At 41.1% G+C, this 20,670-nt stretch overlaps 1 protein-coding gene across 17 annotated transcripts in view; it reads left to right on the forward strand.

The window, feature by feature from the left end:
* LIMCH1 (LIM and calponin homology domains 1) overlaps nucleotides 1-20,670 on the forward strand; it is a 307,050-nt gene that overhangs the window by 134,868 nt on the left and 151,512 nt on the right. For all 17 annotated transcript variants that reach the window (XM_032496570.1, XM_032496606.1, XM_032496578.1 and 14 more), the window contains exon 3: nucleotides 13,227-13,296. In XM_032496570.1, the coding sequence (XP_032352461.1) occupies nucleotides 13,227-13,296 (70 nt within the window). The remainder of the gene's footprint in view (nucleotides 1-13,226; nucleotides 13,297-20,670) is intronic.

Raw genomic sequence — 20,670 nt, forward strand, 5'->3', positions numbered from 1 at the left:
TGCTTGCACATGGCTGGAATGCAGTAAGTTTTGGAAGAATGGGAAAAAGGAAGATTATTCTAAAATTAACATTTTAAAAATTACTAACATGTTTATAATTAATCAATAAATGTGTGCTAAAGCCATGTTAGCTCAAAATTGATCATAGATCTAAAAATAAGAGCTGAAACTATAAAATAAGTCTTAGGATAAAACACAGGACTAAATCCTTGTGACCTGGATTAGGTAATCGTTTCTTGCACATAATATCAAAAGTGTAAACGACAAAAGAAAAACTAAATTGGGCTACTTCAAAATTAAAAGCTTTTGTCCAATAAGTGATACCATCTCCTAACCCACAGAATGAGAGAAAATATGATATTGGCAAATTATATATCTGAGAAGGGACTTGTATCTAGAGTATGTAATATAGAATTCTTACAACTCAATAATAAAAACATAAGCAGCTCAATTAAAATGGGCAAAGATATCTGAACAGATATTTTTCCAGAGAAGATATGCAAATAGCTGATAAACACATGAAAACATGCTCAACATCATTCATCTTCAGAGACATGCAAATCAAAATCACCAAGAGATACAGCCTCTCACCCACTAGGATGGCTATAATAAGAAAAGAATTCAGTAAATTCAGCACGGATGTGGAGAAATTGGAACCTCCATGCACTGCTGGTGGAAAGTAAAATGGTACAGCTACTGTGATCAACAATTTGGCAGTTCCTAAAAAGGTTAAACATTAAGTTACCATATGACCCTGCAATTATACTTCTAGGTACATATCTAAGAGACACGAAAACATATGTCCAAACCAAAATTTGTGTACAAATACTCATTACACCATTATTTATAATAGCCCAGTGTTGGAAGTAACCTAAAAGTCCATCAACTGATGGATAGATACCATGTGGTATATTCATAGAATGCAGTATTACTTGGCTGTAAAAAGAAATCAACTACCAACGCATGCTACACCATAGATGAAAACACTATGCTAAGTAAAAGAAACCAGTCAGAAAAAAAACATATATTATATGATCCAATTTATATGAAATATCCAGAACAGGCAAATCTGTAGAGCCAGAAAGTAGATTAGTGGTTATTCAGGGCTGTGGCTTGTGGGTGTGTGGCATGAGGAGTTAAAGTTAATGGGTTTGGGGTTTCTTCTGGGGGAAGGAAAACTAAAATTATTTTGCAGTCATGGTTTCTTCTTGTGAATGTACCAAAAAAATCAGATTCTCCACTTTCAGTGAGTGAACTGTATGTGAATTATAACTCAAGCTATTAAAATACACACACACACACACAATGGAATTAAAAAATTTTGCTTTGAGATGGTTAAAATGCCCTCCAGAAGACTCGTCCCAGATACCATTTTAGTGCATTTCTAGATGTACTAGTGTCTTATTGCAGCGTGCTGTCAGGGTTTTAGGACTTCATTGAAGAGGATGTGCGGTAGATTGGTTGTATTTATATTCTGTCTACTTCCAAAAGAATGTAAAGAAAATTACAAAACTGAAACTAAAAATCAAAGGCACTTTCTGTAAAATCACAAAGTGTAGCATTGGACAAAGAAAAGCCACAGAATGGGGAAATGAGGAGACTTGATTACTTAAATACTACAGTTTTCTTCACTCAAAGCTCCTTTGCTAGCACAGATGAAAAGGAGTCTGATTCCTTCCTGCCACAGCTTCTGGCCTCAAGAACACTTTCTCTGTTCCTCTGAATAAGACTGTGTTTGGTATTTCTGCTGCACACCCAGCAAAGTAGAATGATGTGTGCTGCCCAAGCGGAAGTGGCCTTGGTGACCCTGGCAGCCCCCTTCCCATTTGTGTGTCCCGCGGAGCGCTAAGAGGAAGAACCAGAGACTTCACTGCCTCCTCTGAGGCCGCCAGCTCCCAGCAGTGCTTTGGAGAGGAGCAGGGTGACTCCACTCATTCCCACCCTGTCCGTCCCACTGACCAACAGGAACTTCATGAAATAGCAGTAGCTGGTGGCAGCGAACTGGACGCCTGTCAGATGATCCTTGTATGCTGTGGTTGCTTGAACCCAGCGTCAGTCTTGGTGCTGAGAAAATGGTTCAGATGTAATTGACAACAATGGTTACAAAATTGTTACTGGACCTGAAGTCCATTGTAGCTTTAAAACTGACATTTTGGGCTTTCCCAATCTTTGCAGTTGTTACTCATTTCATTATCAATTTTATTGGCAAACACAAATTGAAGCCCCAGCAATGACTGGCCCTTATAGTAGAGCTGGGGTTACAGTGAAGACTGACCCTTTGCCTAGTAGGGAGGTTGGACAGTTTCAGTGATGCATAATAAATAGATGAACAGCCAGAGTGTTGGGACCTAGAGGTGGAAGATACAGTATCTTCTTAGGAAATGGTTTAGAAAGGAAGTAACAGTTAAGCTGGGTTTTGAAGGATGAGTAGGAGTTTGCTAGGCCACACAAGGGAGTTAGTGAGGCCTGTGGGAAAGGCAAGTCAGACAGAGGGAACACCAAGCACATGGAAGTGCTCAGTAATATGAGGGTGCTTTGCAGATGCAAGGAAGGAATTGTAGCTAGAACTGAGGATGAAACGGGGCAGACTGAAGATGAAAGGTAGGTTTCAGGTCCATTTGCACAAGACCTGGAATAGCATGTTAAGGAATTTAAGCAGCATCCAGCGAGCAGTGGGCAGCTAGCCTGGTGTCTATACAGAGGAGCAATGGGATTAGGTTGCTTTTTAGGAAATTACGTCTGTTGGCAGTGGAGACTTCTGATTACTTTCTGCTGTGCACCAAATATGAATATTTGGAAAAAAAAGTCATCCTTTCCAAGGAGAAACAGAAATGCTTCCTATGCTTGTCTTTCTATATCCATCCTTAATTTATAGCCTGACTATGTACATTTTATGTTCCTCAAGTTCTTTTCCAAGTCACCCATTTAAAACTTGGAAGCTATTTCCCCCTAGAACTATAGTGTTCAGCACTATGGGGATAAGTCTTCTGTAACCCATACCACCTCTGAGTTAGTCCCTCTGTAGAACCCAGTCTCCTGCAAGGGTCTGGGCTTAACTTGGCACCTGGGGTGGGGTGTTTAATAACAACATGTGGAATGAGTAGGAAAATCGATTCAGAATACTAACTAGCCACATTTGGAGCTGACCTCCCCTTTCTAGGATAGCAGAGGTCCTCTCCAGTTCTTGGCTTTTCCCCATTATCCTCAGGATGGTGAGATGGGGGCAAAGGAGCCTTAGCAAGAGTCAAAGATAGCTAGACTTTGGCGGAGAAGCAGGACCAGAGGCGGCTGTGGGCACAGTTGTAATGCAGCCGAGGTTGCCCTTACACTTCTCACCACCTTTGCTTTGTTAGTTTCCTCCCTCCCTTCCTTCCTCCCCAGCATTAGAGACCACGGCCATGTGGGTCTGCCCTATGAGAGGACTAACATTGTTTCATTCCCTCGCTCCTGTCCTTTCATCTCTCCCAACTACCAACCTAACTTTAGCCACAGGCAGGATGCTTGGGAGGAGAAGTGAGCCAATGGTTGACACAGATTTCCACCTGTGGGCGGGGCGGAGGTCAAAACCTGCTTGGAGCAGGGTGGGGTTGCGGGGAAGAGATGATAATAATCGCTGCCAGTTGTAAAGCGCACACTATGCACCAGGCCTGTGCCAAGGGTATCACATGCAGTATTTCACACTCTCACACCATGACTAATAGGTTTTATTGTGCCCATTTTTCAGAGGAAGAAACTGAGACTTGAAGTTGAGTGCTTAAATAACTTGCCTAGTGAGTTGCAGAGTTAGAATTTGACCCCTAGGTCTTCCTGTCTCTGGAGGCTCTTACTATTCTTGTAGTTTTATGGGTCTTAATCCTGGGACTTGATTCTGAGCACTCCTTGCTAAAGATGTGTGGGGAGCGAGGAGATAAACTGGCTGCTTGATCCACTCAAGTCCAGATACAGAAGTTTTCAGAGCTTCATCCCAGCAAGTTCACATTCCAAGCTTTCTCACACCCTCCTGACAGTAAACCCAGCAATACCAAGTTTTAGCTGTGCAAAAGAAATACTAATTACAATCATTTATACATAATTACTACAGAGCACAATGATGATTACATGTATCATTGCCTGTGTCGGAGTAACTTCAGTCTCCATTTTATTTGGTTACACTAAATTCTCTTCATGTCTTGCCAGCTTTCATGGTTCATTGATCACATGTGTTGTCTTAAACATGTAGCTTATAAAAGTAGGGGGGATACTCTGCGTGGGAGTCATTGTGGGAAAGGCAGCTTGGGGGTGAAGGAGCTTGATTACCTGGTGAAGGCATTTGGAGGGCATCCTGTGGACACCCAGGAACCTGGGAGTCATTGGAGCACAGAAGCTGCTTGACCAAAGTCAGGGCTTAGATGGGGCCAGTTTGGCTGTGGTGGGCAGACTGGTTAAGGCGGCAGAGATCGGTGGCTGGAGATTAGTTATTAAAATGCAGGAAGTAAAGCACCGTAGGAGGGCCCACTTCTCAGTGCAGAAACCCGAGTTTGTAATCCTAGCTCTGCCGCTTTGGAGCTCTGACCTCAGTTCTGACCTCAGATATGTGCCTGGTGATGGTTTCCTTTTCTAGGTTTTTAAAATTGAATTTTAGGCCTCTTCTCATCCAAAAATTACATACTTTCTAGACAGCAGGAATGGTCATGCAAAGGTTGGACTGTGAGAGAGATTGAAAATGAATGAATCAGAGGACTCCCAGATACTCAGATAATTGCTCGAGGTTCCCTTCCATGCTTGTAGATTATTTCACTACTGTTGCTTTTTTTAGTGTTAAGAACAGAAGTGATAGGTCAGAAGACTTTTCATCCCTAGCAAATGTAGGAAGATAAAAATTTGTTTACAATGTCCCAAATTTTAGCTCTTCTCCCTCCTGCTGCCTTCCCAGCAAGACCTGGGGGAAGGATATGCCCAGGTGTTTAATTTTGAATATTAGGACAGGATTTTCTTGGGTACAGTTTGGCATAGTAGGGCCCCTTTTTATTGGGAAAAGACCTCCTGGAGAGCTTTCATAGTTAAGGCAGCACTGGCTGCTGTAACTAATAAACTCGTAGCTTCAGTGGTTTAATACAGTGAAATGTCCTTCTCACTCTCATGTAGTGCAGTTTTGGCAACAGGGAAGGGTGTGGGTGGAGATGACTGACTCTCCTCCAGGGAGCTGTTCAGGGACCCCAGCTAACAGAGACTCCGTCCTCATCGCATGGCTTCTAAGGTCTTCCTTGGCCCCGACATTTAACTAGTAAATAGGGAAGGCAAGAGAGAGAGCGGAGAATTGCCAGAGAGAAGCTTTGGGGGCAGGCCTGGGTGTGACCTGTACCGCTCCACCCACATTTCAGTGGCCAGGACTCTGTCCTATTGCTACAGAAAATTGCAAAGGAGGCTGAGAGATGTAGCCTAGCTGTGTGTCTAGGGAGAAAGGAGACAAGTTTGATGAGCGATCTCTGCCTCAGGAGTTGTATTAGAATAATAAGAGCACTGCTGAGAATTCACAGGCCCAAGTTCTTGGAAATTCCAGTCGACAAAGACTTTCTGAAGTTCTTACAATTTCTTCTTTAGGTCTGTTCAAGGCAAGTGGCTTAAGACTTGACACCGCCTTGACGATGCGTACAGCACCCCACAAACATTTGGTAGATATTAATGATGGTGATTTGCATTCCATCACTGTTTCGTTCGTATGAAACTCCCCTTCGGTTCAGGTTTCACTTTCCCCCATACTTTAGTCAATTTCTCTTGACCTCAGAATGTTTATTAACTTTCCTGCTTTTGCCCAGGCAACTCTAAAAAGAAATCTCTGAAAAAATGACATCTGTAACAGGTTTATGGTCAAGGTTAAATTGATCTCATGCTTAGGTTCAAAAACGGTTGCCACGTTAGATTACATGAAAGTGCGCATACCTTCGTCCAGGATATGTAGTCAAACCAGAGAGGGATCAAGGAAACCACATAGAAAAACACAATGGAGCCAAATTAAAAGGGACACAAAGTAGGTAATTTTGTGATCATAGTTACTTATTGCAGCTGTGCAAACCAACTAAATGAGATGGTGATGTAATCTCTTGTTGCAAAGAATAAAGTGATTTCCCATGAGATTAAACATGAACTTCCCAACCCTATGTTCAAGGTCTAGATCGATTCTCTGTTCTCCCCCAAACTCTAGGATAATTATTAGACTTGAATTTCTGAATTGAATGATGTATAGAGTAAGCTGAATTTTGCAGTCCTTTAAAAATTTTATCTTTACTATTTATTATAGTCCAGTAAAGTAAAGTAAGCTGCTGTTGGTTTATTTCCTAACATTTTGATGGTCTCATAATGTATCTACAGTATTGTCAGTATTGTGCCCCTTGAAGAGCTATTATATAAGCTGCTGGAAAAGTCAATATGAAACAGAACCTCTGTCCCAGAGTAGGGATGTGAGAAATTTTTTTTTTAATTGCAGACAGACACGGATTTCTTCAGTTTTATTTTATAACCATTAAACCATCATTGAGAGGCTACCATAAACTGGATATTAAGTGTTACAAAGAGTTATAAAATACAGCCTGTGGCTGAATCAGAACATCCATATCATTCCTGGATGTCTCAACAATTGTTTCTTCAAGGAATATAATATTAAATATTTTAAGAGCTGGATTCCACTGAATGTGTGCAGAGTATGTCTTTAATTCACCTTCTCAAAAATTCACGGTGGCCATGCATTAGCTGGCATGACAATGAACCACATGTGCCCACAGTTCTGGTCTTCCTAAAGGTTTTAAATCTCTAAGTGAACATGCCCCATGAGGGAGAGACCTGGGGTCTGCCTTGTCCCCCTTTGTATCTCCCGTGCCCAGGTTCGGGCTGGGACATCATGCATGCCTGATAAATATTTGTTGAGCACATGAAGAAGCATATGGAGCAGCCTTACTTGAAATAGGTCACGGTGTGTTTTAGATTTAGAATATAAGAGTTTAGTAGACACCACTTTATTTCGATCATATAAGAAACACATGTATATTTGCTTACCTTCAATGTCATTAACTTTTTTCATAATTGAGGATTATCCAAGATCGTTAACTTTTCTTCCTGTTTCTAGTCGTGTCTCACCAGACATGCTTTAGGTAAGCGATACACATGTGTTGACTTGATTCATCTATATGAGGTTTCTATCCAAAGGTGGCCGGAAAAAGAAAATACGTAAAACTTATTTTAGTCTTTGGCAGCTGGCTGATGGAAAAGTTGAAACTGAAATAACTTGTACTTACTTAGCGAAAAGGGACTTACCCAATATACTAAATGAGTGGATATAGAAGTTTCTGAAACCATTTACCAAATGCTAGCAACACACATTGTCCTGTTGGCTCCTCACCATGGTCCTGGACAAAAGGTCGGGTTTTCAAAATCCCCATTTTATGAAAGGGGAAACTGAGACTCTGCTCATGTGACTTCCCAGCGGCTCATTGCTAGTGCATGTTTTACCTATGAAAACCTGGACTGCTTACTCCAGACTCACTGCACTGCCGTTTTAACACTGCTGAGTGTTCTAAGTTGTTTACGATCTTTTGTTCATCTGATACCCGTGATTTTCAAGAAACAAAACTTGTCTGTCTGTCTAATTATAAACTGACTTTACTACTACTTGTACATGGTGATGTTTTAAAACTACAAATCAGATCGTTTCAGTCTTCATCTTAAAAATCGGATGCACTAAGTACATTGCACTTAGAAAAAGATCTCGATGCCTTACTTGGGCCTGGATGCTGTTTCCACCTTGGCTGTCATGTCCTGTGTTTCCTCCTCCCACTCACTCGGCTTGGCCACATTGGCCTTTGAGCATACTAAGCCCACTCCTGCCTCCAGGCCTTTCCACTTACTGTTCAATCTGCCCAGAGTTCTTGTTTTCCATCTTTCTTTGACTATTACCTCTGTATCATCCCATTTTTTCCCTCAAATGTTCCTCCCAGAGCAGCCTTCTGACCACCCCATTAAATAACCACCCACAGGAGTTACTATGCTGACTTCCCAGCGCTTGTGCTACCTGAAATTTTCCTGTCGTTTATTTACTTGTTTATTTTCTATTCCTCCGACTGCCTCCCATGCTCACCTGGACCAAGAAGACAAGTTCTATGCAGCAGGTCCTTTGTCTCGTCCACTACTGCCTTCCCTGGGCCGGAGCAGTGTGAACACACAGCAGGCACTTGATAAATAATTGCTGGATAAATAAATACCTCAATATTAGTTCTTCCTAATTAGCTCTCGTATCTCTGATATTTTTTAATATCTTTATTTTTGTTTGTAGTTGTATGTGTAATGCAGTAAGACGTGGAATGGTACCAAAGTTTAATTTTTTTGTTGTGTAAAATTATGCCAGTGTTCCAGAAATGTCTTTAGATGAGTACGGAGATAATCTGCCTTGCCAGACGGAGAGGGCAGACTTCTCAGACTTCTCTCCTTCTAGCTTTAGGGTTTGGAGATCACAGGTGGGAAATTGCTACAGAGTAGGGAGGTGACAATGAGGCAGGAAGCCCCATAAAAAGACAGGCAGGACCCTTAGGCAGGGCCGCTGCTCTCCCAGCACCGTCTGGTTCCCTGGCCAGGAAGCTCTATCTCACTTTTGCCTCTAAAAGCGGCTAACTTACACCTAAAATTCTATTGGTTCGCTGAGCTCATTTCTGATTGGTTATTTCCTTCACTCCTGATTGGTTATTACTGTCACTTCTGATTGGTCCACTTCCCTAACTTCTGATTGGTCCATTTGTAGTACTTCATTTGCATGGATCTCACTCCTGATGGGTTATTTCTCTCACTCCTGATTGGTCTATTTCTTCAAAGCTTGTTCCTGGTTGGTCAACTTCTGTTATACTTTATTTGCATATGATGTTGCAAAGTGTAAAACTGGCAGCCTATAAAAGGCCTGTGTAAAACTACAGACGGGGTCCAGAGCTTGGAGTGTTAACTCTTTTGGGCCTGCTGGCCTAATAAACCTGAGTTCTCCAACTCTCCAACTGCTGGTTGGTATCTTGTCTGGATCCAGGTTGCTGTCACAACTGAGCCGTAGCACCGAGCTGTAACATATTTTTCCGCAACAACAACAGGTGAATGCCGGTCCCATTTCGTCTGGCGTGCCTCCTGATGGCGCTGTGTGTCATGCCCAGACACAAGTGAGATCCGACGTGTCTAACACTTGACTGTCTCCCAGGAGACACGCGCTTTCACTTTCCTTTTGTTTCCTAGTGTTGATATTCTCCCATTGTATTTAGATAGTGTTTGGGTTTTTGTTCTTTGTTTCCTGTCTTTTATTTTGGGGGGGGTTTGTTGTTGTTGTGCTTTGATAACATAACTGAAGTTGAACTTTCTAAAGCACCAAGTTGCAATATAAAATGACTGGCCCAAGATATGAAGGCTGTCCCAGCTGGGCTGCGGACTAGCTGTGCATGTCTCTGGGGACAGCGTCACATCTGTTGGGGGCTCCGTCTTTTCTTCAATAAAAATGGTAGAGTGAATACATGACTTGTCTCTGTAGGACAGGACAGTTGGGGAACAGTACATCTTAGAAGGTTCATAAATATAAAAATATCATCATCATGCCTTTAAAGCATGTCATCAATAAGTATTGAAAATACTGTATTAATATATAGGTGGGCAACAGTGGTTTTTAGTAAAATTGCAAGTGAATAAATATCCTTGACTCACACTCATAGCTGTATTGTTGAACTTCTCATCTGATTCTAATATATACAAAAAATGGCCTCAGTTTAATGCAAAATACAAGATAAGCAGATGGGCATTTCTGCAATGTGAATTCAGTGTTATCTTTTATTGTTGTGTACTGTAAACTGTGTACATAACTCGGGCAATGTTTACATGCAAAAAATACAGCTGCCTTGATATTGAAAATATTTCAAGTATTTTAGAGAACTATGGCTTTTTATTTTTTAATTTGTGGTTAAATATTTTGATAGATATCTTAGCAGGTTTTTTTTTTTTTTTTGGTTGCTCTTTTAATTAAGGTCTAACATTACATTTTTTTTTACATCTTCATGTGACAGGAAAGATTTCTGCCATATAAGTATAATTCTACAAAGGATGAATATAATGAAATATTTAAGATTGTTTAAAAGTCTAGACGTGTGTAAAAGAGGAGTTAGTGGATCCATCGTTACTAAAAATAATACAATTCTTAGATATAAAAGACAAAATGGGACCGCTTTAAAAAAGGATTTTTAAATTATGAAATTTTTGGTAGAGTATTTGTTATTTTTCCTACTTTGGCTAATTAGAAACAAAGCTCTGGGATCTGATACAATGGTATTTTATTTCATTAGAAAAATCTGAAAGTATTAGAGAAAGTGTTGATGTAGAATGCTGTGAACTGCATTAGTATAAATAAATACTTACACACAAATGTAGAGAACCATTTATGGAGAACTTACTATGCACCAGGCTCTCTGCTAACTTCTCACATATTTTGTCACATTTAAGCCTCATTGACACCCATGCAATTGCTGCCATTGTTTCTCTGTTAGGGTTGAGGAAGCTCATGCTAATGGACTTGCCCAAAGTAACACCCCCAGTGAGTGACCAAGCTGGACTCTGGATTCAGTCAGTTGGACTTCAGAGCCAATGCTCCTCCGCCTCTCCTCACACCAACTCCACATCAGTCTGTCCACCAGTATTAAAAAGGACACATTTCCATATGACACATTCTGCAGGGTAAATTATTCAACCTCCAGGATACATTGCTAAGTGGAAGAATAAATTGTAGGACAGGACATATTATATGCTACACCTGTCTTTTCTTTAAAAAAATTATAAATATCTTTGTTTATTTTCTTTAGAAACTCTTCAAGGTTACCTTCAGGTTATAGTCGGGGCACCATGGGACCCAGGTGACAGTGAGACTTATTTCACTGGATTTCCTTTTGATTCCTTTTGAATTGTCAACACTGTTGTTGGTTGGCAACTTTGGGATTTCTCAGGGTGAAATTCAAACCTGGTCCCCAGACACAGAAGGCAGGGAGAGCCCGAGAAGGAGGCAGATAGCTCCAGATTTATAGGTGGCGGCCTTAATGGGCAAGGGAACTTACATATGATGCTTGTCTTGGGCGGCTGAAAGATGAGTAGAATCTCACCAGAATCTTAAAAGTTTATATGGAAGCTTTAACTGGGTCAGGCACATATTCAGTCCAGATGGTCTCAATAACACACTGCTATCTCAGGGCCGAGTGCCTGAAAATGGCTCCCACTGTGGGAACAAGGGGCAGAACCTACATTCCAAGGACAGGGGAGCCGGTGAGGAGCCTCCAACTGCTGGGGGCCAGGCCGCGTTAACCGGCAGTCATGTCCACTTGACCTTGTCCAACAACTGTGCACGAATACTGTTTAAATAAGTCCAATTTAGAATGACACTGTTAAGAACTAGTGGAAAAGTTAATGTACCTTAAGAATGTTGTACATTTAAAGTCTCCTTTGGAGACATCATCTATTTATTTGGAATACAAGCTATGGGACGTTAACCATAGCACTGAGCTGATCCAGGGAGCTCGGGTGCTGAGCCTGACCAGCCGTACCACTGACCAGCTCATCACTATCTTCTGTTTTCTCAGGCTTCAGTTCTCTCCATTATAAGATGTGAAGAGTGAACAAGTTGCCTTCCAACTTGGGAAACCAGTAATTCCAAAAAAAGCTATAAAAAAACACTCTTTAAAGATTAAATTCATGGTTAAAATTAAGTGGATTCATGGAAGGAGCACCGTCTTGGCTCTCAGTTGCCAAAAAAGGCACTACTTTTTTCCATCTACTCTAGGTGTTACCTCTTAGTGGCAGCATTTGGAATCGCAGTGAAAGTGTCCAAAAACAGGCAAAGCAGGAATGTCCTATCTGTCGTAACCACTGTAGGGACGTTTTTCAATATATGAATACATAGTGATGTCAAAGTCAAGTATAAGCTTAATTCAAGACTAATTATTGAACTATTTAAAAGAATCTTTTGTTACTGGTTTGTAGAAATCTATCAAGCATAGGTTCTTCAGAATTTACTATAATTTGGATTGCGTGAAATATAACAGAGCATGGCAAACTTTTTGCATAAAGGGCCAGATAGTAAAAATCGTATGCTCTGTAGGCTATAGGTTTTCTGTTGTAACGACTCAGCTCTGCTGTCATTGCACAAAAGCAGCAGTAAACAGTACATAAACGAATGGGCTGGGCTGTGTTCCAGTAAAACTTGTTTACAAAAACAGATACTGGGCCAAATTTGGCCCATGGCTCACAGTTTGCTGACCCCTGAATTTTACTAACCGTCTGCCCTGAGTTTCTCTTTGCCCTGTGTCCTGAGAGAAATTACCTGACAGCCTCTCCTTTAATTCCTGAATGTGAGAATAAGTGCTTCCATTCTGAGACCCCAAACCTTCAGTAATTCCTTTATGAATGACTTACTTGGCAAGTGCTACATTCTACCACATCACCCTGATGCCAGCCCTGTTTCCGTTTTGCTAGTTTCCTTCCTTAGTTCTTTTCACTCTGAACTGACGTTCACTGAAGACAGTTACGGTTGCTTCTCCCGCATTTCCTTGCTTGTATTAACATTTTTACGTGATTTCAACCTTTTACCCCGAAAACATTTTGCTCACATATCTTTTATACCGAGGGAATTGTGGTCAGCCTTGTTTAAAATCCTCAAGATATGATTGGTTAACCTCTTACTAAACATATTCTTCCCTTTCTTAAGTGAAGCTCACCACATTTAACAAGCCACTCTTCTCAAAGAGCAAGAGTGTTTGGAGGTAGAATTAGTCTTGGCAAATTATTTGCAAAGATAGATGTTGGGCTCTGAACTGAGTGCCTCCCTGGAGAGACCCCTGCCTTAGCCAAGAGAATTGGGAACAAGCCTTACTGTGTAGCATTACCTGGCTCCAGTCCTAGCCAGTTCCCCCCAGCCTCAGTCCAGCTCACATCCTTGTCCTTTGCCTCAAAGCCCCTCCCCATCTCCAGCCTTTCTTTTCTCCCAACATTTCCAAATTCTATAACTTCACCTGCCATGGACAAACTTGACATTGGCAAAGCTTGGATGCACGAAGGCTCATAGATTATTGAGATTTACTATGTACTTTAAATTTGCTGCTTTTCCTATTCAGCAATTTCGTTGTCACCCCGGATAAAGGTGATTTGTGTGATCCGTCTTGCTTTATGTCTCACTTGACATTCTGCCTTTTTCATGACAGGTTGCTGAATGCTATAAAGCCAGGACTTGTTAAAAAGATCAATAGATTGCCTACCCCCATTGCAGGATTGGTGAGTATCTAGAATTGAGATTTATCTTCCAATATTCCTTTGCTCTAACTTAAGGGTCATGACAGTGCCATTTATTACAGTTCTCTCCTGCAGTATATATTCCACTTCAATGAGAATGCATTGAAGCCATTAAACTCAGAGGTCACTTAAAAATGAAAGATTGCAGTTATGCCGAAATGGCATCTTAATCTTTGTATTTTTCCCATGAGCGAAAAGGACGTTCATTCTTAAAGAGGTAAATTTGTTTCGGAGTGAGAGGCTGATAATTAGGTTGACCCCAAGGAAGGAATGTGATTGTAATTATGGTTTTCTCATTTCATTTCTTCACTGCATTCTCCTGGAATGAAGGGCGGAGGACGTAGGGAGAAAGAGAATTTCACGATTAACAGCAGCACTTTCGTGATAAATTGCTGTTTTCAATCTTAAAAATGTACTTGCACTTAAATACCACATTCGTAGACCGACTTTCTAAAGACTTGATGGGCATGAGGTGATTCTGATGTCGTCTGGAGTTATTTAAGCAAAGCCATGGTTCTTCTGAACGTACTCATCGAAAAACCATTAAAACTCGTATGTTCACATGTGGGATTTTTTTTTCCCTGCATTACTATGTTTCATAATTCTTGGTGACTTATTTTAATTGCTTACCTTTTGGTGTTACCTTTTGGTAATAAGAAAAAGGTGGAAGATCAAAAAAAAAAAAAAAAAACCAAACAAATCATAGTTCTAGAAGGAACATGGTGCATGCACTTGGGCTCATACACATGCACAGACACACGTGTGCACAGAGAGCTGAGGACGCTATGGCCGAGTAACAACTCCCTGAGTGTCCCACGGTGACTGCCTGCTGAGCACGTGGTCTTGCAGGAAATGGTTAGAAAAATGCCAAGAATTTAGGCAGGCTCCTGCACAGACCTTGATGATTTGTTGTTAAAAAGTTTCTTAGCTGTATCATGGTGATTAATTGAAATTAGATGTAACAACAACAAAAAAATTGCATTTGAGAACTGTGGGGGTCATGGTAATTAGGTAGGTACATGGTTTCAGCAAGTTGAATGAAATGGATTTTTTTAAATTGTAAGAATTGCTATTTCTGTGGATGCGTTTTTGTTTCCCATCCTGGTTAGTAGTGTGTTGGTGATTAGTCATTAAAATACTTTCCAATTTCATTTGTCAGAATCACGTAGCTAAGTCAGTAAATAGATAGATAGATAGGTATTTAAATTTGAAAGGAATGGATTTGAATAATTTTATTAAAAATGTATGTATTATATTACAGATTACATATATGAATGTGTACATATATTAGTTATTTTAAAGCTTTTTGTTAAATCCATCTTTTCCAAATGTTAAGACGATGGCTTTAATGATGCTGACAGGTATCTGTTTGGCCCCCGAGCCTGTGGCATCTCCAGACCTTGGAGGTCTAGGGTTTAATGTTACAGGAGCCAAACCTGTAGCATGAAGTCAAGGAAGGCTCCAGGGAAATCCACATGAACAGAAGCAGGCAACTCTTGGCCAGAAGCTAAGGAGAAAAGGGGTTTTGAAACATTAATTTAAAATGTGAATCATAAGTAATTTTAGCAAAATTAAGGGTTTGAGGCACATTCATTGGTCTTTATATTGGTTTCTAATGGCAGGTCGAGTGTTGTTCTCTACCTGTTGCCTCTGCTTTGGAGCACGCAGGCAGTTTGATTAAAGAAAACCAGAGGCCTCTGTTACTTTACTCCCATTTATATCCTTGACTTTTCTTCCTCTTCTTCCTTTTTCATTTGAATTTCCTTTCCAATTTGTCCTTTCCATCATTTTTTCCTTTTTCTTGCTCTTTTCCAATGAATACTTCCCCACTTACCCCCATCCTATATCATATATGTTTTCTTTACTGATTTGTTATTGTGATTTACGATAAGCAGTACGTATTTGGTCTTTGTTTCTGGCACAGAGCGCCTAAAACCCTTGGAATTTCCTAAGCACTAAGAGCAGTGGGAGCAACTTTTGTTATAATGCTTGGTCTTTTGTCATCAGTTTCTGAAATAGTTCCAGTTGCATAAAGGTGAAGGAGTATCTTGTTGTTTACAACAAACTCCTTTCAGCCACACCTGAATAAGGTAACTTTTGGAGAGCCCCAAGGATGGGGGCTGGTTGCCAGGGGAACCAACCTCATGATTAGAGAGTTGGAACTTTCAGTCCCACTCCACTGACCTCTGGGGAGAGGGGAGGGGCTGGAGGTTGAACCAATCCCCAATGGCCAATGATTTAATCAACCACGTTACATAATGAAGCCTCCACAAAACCCCAAAAGGACATGGTTTGGAGAGCTTTTGGGTTGGTGAACACCACATGGAGATTCCAGGAGAGTGGTGCACCCAGAGAGCATGGAAGCTCTTTCCCACATACCTTGCCCTGTGTACTTTTTCATCCTGCTGCACTCTGTATCCTTTACAATATTCTTTATTGTAGTTATAAACTAGTTAAGCATAAGTAACTGTGTCTCTGTTGCAGAAGCCACTCTAGCCAATTAATCAAGCTCAAGGAGGGGTTCTTGGGAACCTCTGATTTATAGCCAGTTGGTCTGAAACACAGCTGACAACCTGGACTTGACTCTGGTATCTGAGGTGGGGGCAGTCTTAATGGGCTGAGCCCTTAACCTTGGTGATCTCACACTGTCTCGAGGTAAATAGTGTCAGCATTGAGTTAACTGCTGGGTGGTGTTGAAAAACCACACAACAGAGTTCTTTTCGGTTAAAAAAAAATTAAGTATAGTTTCTTATTGCCCATACACTCATGATTCCTCAATCTACTAATCTGGTCAAACTCTTTTTTTCTCTCTTCCAATTACCTTCAGATCAGCATTTCCAAAAACCAGTGCACGAGGCAGTGTCTCAGCAAGAAACAGAACTGCCACCCTCCTCTCCCCTCCTCCATCCTGTTACCATTCTTCCAGAGCACGCCTCAGACCTATTGTCTGCTTCCTTTCACTACTCATGTTCTTGCCAGTCTTCATGACTTTCCATCTTCATAGCATTGACCCAGAGCATCATTTCTCACCAGGTTTTTTTCCTCGTGAACTCCAGGCCTCTTGTTCTGCTTATTGGACAGCTCCACCTGGATGTCCTACCAGTGCCTCAAGCATAGCGTATTCAGTTTAGACTTAAATGACCACACCCGCCCACCCATGTCAGCAAAGGCTTCATAAACATGCAGTTGCCCTAGCTGAGCTATCAGAGAATTTGGCAAGTTTCTTCAGTCTGTCTGCTTGTCTGCATTTCCTTTGGCCACTAGACAAGGCCTCGAGCAAGCCTTTCTCATCTCTTGCCTGGATTATTACAGTCAACTCATAGTGCCTCAAATGTTATTCACTCTCACATATAAAGCCTTTTCCCGTGACACTTTTTATGAATATAATACTCTCTCCTTGCTCTTCTTAACAAAATCCTATTTACTTATCAAGACCCAATGCAAAAATCACTTCCTTTGTGAAGCCTTTAGTGTTTATAGTCCATGTGATCTTTTATTATAGAATACAGTTAGCATCTCCTGGTTTATGAGAAAATGACAATATATTAGAGACATAAAAGACAGATGCATTGAAGTATGCTTTAGGGATTGAGGTTTTTGAATAACTACTGTTAACAGCTTGAAATTGAAAGTGTGTAAACGATGTGGTATTCATATCAAAGCATTGTAGCTTTAGGCAGTTAATTGGCCATGCTCAAACTTACCAATACCTACAATGGGTGCAGTGATGTAAGGTGTCCTAGTGATGCACTAAGCAGTCAGTCACAGCATCACCTTGATGGAGTGTCTGCTAAAATATTTCACCTAAATCCAATTCTGGGGAAGCAATCAGACAAGTCCAAATGAGGGACATTCCATAAGACAGCTGGACCACATTCCTTAACATTGTCAGTGTCATTAAGGACACCTGACACCCCCTACAATTGCTGCAGATGAAAGGTGGCTGAGGACATAGGACAGCCAAGTGCCACGTGTGATCCTTGGTTGAGAAAAAGCAACAATAATAGACATTATTGGGACAATTGGGGAAACTTGAGTGTGTTTTGAATATTAGATAATAGTATCCTCTCAGCGTTGAATTTCTTTCCTGTGTGAGAACTGTCTTGTCCAAGCTAGTGGTGGATATAGGGGAATACTCGATGTTAAGAGCTATGTAAGCTGGAGTCTTTAGACATGAAGTGTTGCAACATGTACAACTAATCCTCAAATTGTTCAGCAAAAAGTCTGTGCGTATATTGTATAATTTTATATACACATTCACACGGAAAGATGGAGGGAGGGAGGGAAGGAGAGAGAGAGGAAGGAAGAGAGGGAGAGAAATGTGGCAGAATTTTGGATCTAGATAATGGGTATGTAGTCGTCATGGTGCTGTTCTTGCAACTTTTTGGTAGACTTGAAAATCTATAATATAAAACATTAGGGATTAAAAGACATTAAGTCTCAGATCTTTTTTGAGGAGGGAGGAGGGACTTCAAATACGCAGTAAATTTGAAGGCGGCAGAGACAATCCTAGATGGGTAGAGATGCAGCCTTTCATGTGACATGTTGATTACACTCAGAAAAGAGCAGACAGCATTCCTCAAGTGCACCTACAGACTTTTGGATTGGTTTGTGCTTTGTCAGGGGGTTGACAGGTCCCCTACCATCTCTTGATCCAGCAGCCATCAGTAGCAGGGGCCACGGAGATCTAAGAGGGTTTTGCATGCCTGGAACCCGTGTGTCTTAATGGCCTGGTGTTGAGAAGAATCCATTAAGATGGCCCAGCTGCTTGACTTGAAGATAAATAGAAAAGTGTGTTTTCACACAGCAATCCCAAATTATAAACACGTGTAGATTTACAAAGGTATGAATAGGTGTATTTTAGCCCCTGAGTTGAGCTGTGGTTACAGAGAATTCAGGGGTGAAGGTGTTAAAACAAAGTAGTTGAAAATCATTTCCTGGCAAGAATGCAGAGACCCTGGATCTGGGTCTGCGTTTCCTCCGTAGCGATTGCTGACATACGCGGCCGTGTGGTGACTGCCTGCAGATGCCTGCATTCTTGTTTAGGTGTTAGTGTTACTGTTTGCCGTTGCCAGAGAGAAAGACCTCAAATTTAGGTCTTGGCGTACCAATGACTTTTAAAAACGCTGCCCTTTTTTTTGGCCATTTCGACAGTATTGCACAATTAAGCCACATCCTGAAACTCAATTTAATGGTTGTTAGAGATCATGCTAAACTCTGTTTCAGCCCAGAAAGATTAGACTTTGTGCAAGAGACACAAGTGTATGAAATCTTTGCTTGCACTATGAATTTGGAGATTAAGCCTTTTCTTGCTCAGGTTTTCATTGTAGTAGCTGTTGTGTGTCTGTGTGTGTGTGCACGTGTGAAGTACAATTAGAAATAGGAATTTGGGGATTCTGCTTTCGGGTGCTGAACCTTCCTAGAGCTGTCATGAAATATTTGCTTAATCTTGCATGTGAATCTGTGAGGATGAAAGGAATCTGAGAAAAAAAGAATTTTACAGCTGGAAGGGCATCTTAGATATATTTGCTTTACAGATGAGGACACATGGGTCCATCAAGGGGAAGATAACGCAAATAGTAAAAGCTGAGATGGATTCAAAGCCGAGGCCGCCTTTCTTCTAGGCTGTATTACTCACGTGTTCCCAGTTGAAAATGGAATACATGTAAATGACAATTATTTTACTTTTTCTGAGAAAGAGGGGAAAGCAAAGACATTTTTTCAGTTCATCTTTTTTTTTTTTTTTTTTTTTTTTTGATTCCTTTTGGCCAATACCTTCAAAACATCTTTCCAAGCTCTGTGAAAGGACTCCCTTCGCGGAACGTCTCTTCTCCTGATGGAGGCTGAAGTTTGATGCTAACTGAAGTTGAGCAGGGAACAGCAGGAATGTAACCGGTAGATTTATCCTACCGCTTAGTTATGCTAACCCATTCAAAAACTGATTCTTTGGAAAAAGAGATGTATTCTTTAATCAAAGGGTAAGACTTCAAATAGGCTTAGAGCTGAGCTTTCTGAAATGGATTAAAAAAATGTAAGTTTCCATAAACTCTGTGGGCCTTAGGAAGCTTTCAAAAAGTATCTGCTTTATTTTATGAAACTGATACCTGGATGGTTGATGTTTCATTGTTTGAGGGAAGTCAGAGGAGGAGAGATGATGAAAAGGCAGGAGGGTTGTCCATGGTATAAGAAGATTAAAAGTACTGCTTTGGACAAAGGTAGACATGAAGCTTTTGAAAACTGAGTAGTAGGAGTGAAAAGCCTTTCCAGAAGCTCTGTAATTTTCGGAAGACAACAACGCAATAAATTTGAGTCCCAGGTGTTCTAGGTGTCTACCTGCCAAGAAGGGGTTTCCTGCAAATCCTCCCTGGAGAGACGCTCTTGTCTGTCTCAGCTCATCCTTATCAATGTCTTTTATTTTAGGTTTGTATTTTACAACTTCATTTAGAAATTCTAGAGCATTTACCTTCCTTCAACAGGTTCCCTCAGAAACGCTGGTCAGAGTTCTGTTCTCTGCCTGTGTTTCTCTTTCAGTTAAAATGATTGTTTCAGGCCAGGAGGAGGGAGAGCAGGCAAAGAGGGAGGCCAAAGGTATAAGTCACCATCATGACAACCATCGTGTATTAAGTACCTGCCGTGTAACAGTGCGGTGCTAAATTATCCTTCTCAGTCTTTGTAATTGCCCTGCAACGTGGTGATTGCTGCGCCTTTACTATATCTCGGGAAACAAAGGTGCAAAGAAGTAAGTTACCAGCTTTTTAACAAATAAGAGGCAAAATGGAGAGTTGGACCCCGATTTGCCCAAACCCAGATGCTGTGCCTTTTCTGCTGTGTTCCACTATCTCCATTACGCCTTCCAGTGCATCCTTGGACCGCAGCACTCCGAAACATCTGTCTGGCAGCATCAGCCTCTAAGGAGATCTTGTATGTTTTTGGAAGACAGCCTCTCATCCTTCTCATTTAAGGTCTATTAATTTCACCAAGTTGAGGCAGTGGCCTGTTTTAAAAGGCACTGTAAATGTAATCTTTCTCCTATCACCCCTATAAAATCAGTCTCCATGTGACCACACCTCAAATATCACAGTCAATGAAGAACCAGCACAGGAATTGAGAATAGGGGAACACCAGGCATCTTTACGAAAGTCTTTCCCCAAAAGATGATAGAGCGGTTCCCTTCATAACATGCAGTGGAACTTCCTAAAACGCCCTCCTCCCTCTCTCTCTTCTCTGTCTTTCTGTCTTCACACACACACACACCCCTTGGACTTGTTAGCTCCCCCGCAAATCTCTTCCCACCCCAACTACCTAAAATCGCCCAGACTCACCCTGTACTAGCTCTTGTCTCTCTCGCTTCTTACC

This window comes from Camelus ferus, chromosome 2 (genome assembly GCF_009834535.1).
Source record: "Camelus ferus isolate YT-003-E chromosome 2, BCGSAC_Cfer_1.0, whole genome shotgun sequence".
Lineage (NCBI taxonomy): Eukaryota > Metazoa > Chordata > Mammalia > Artiodactyla > Camelidae > Camelus > Camelus ferus.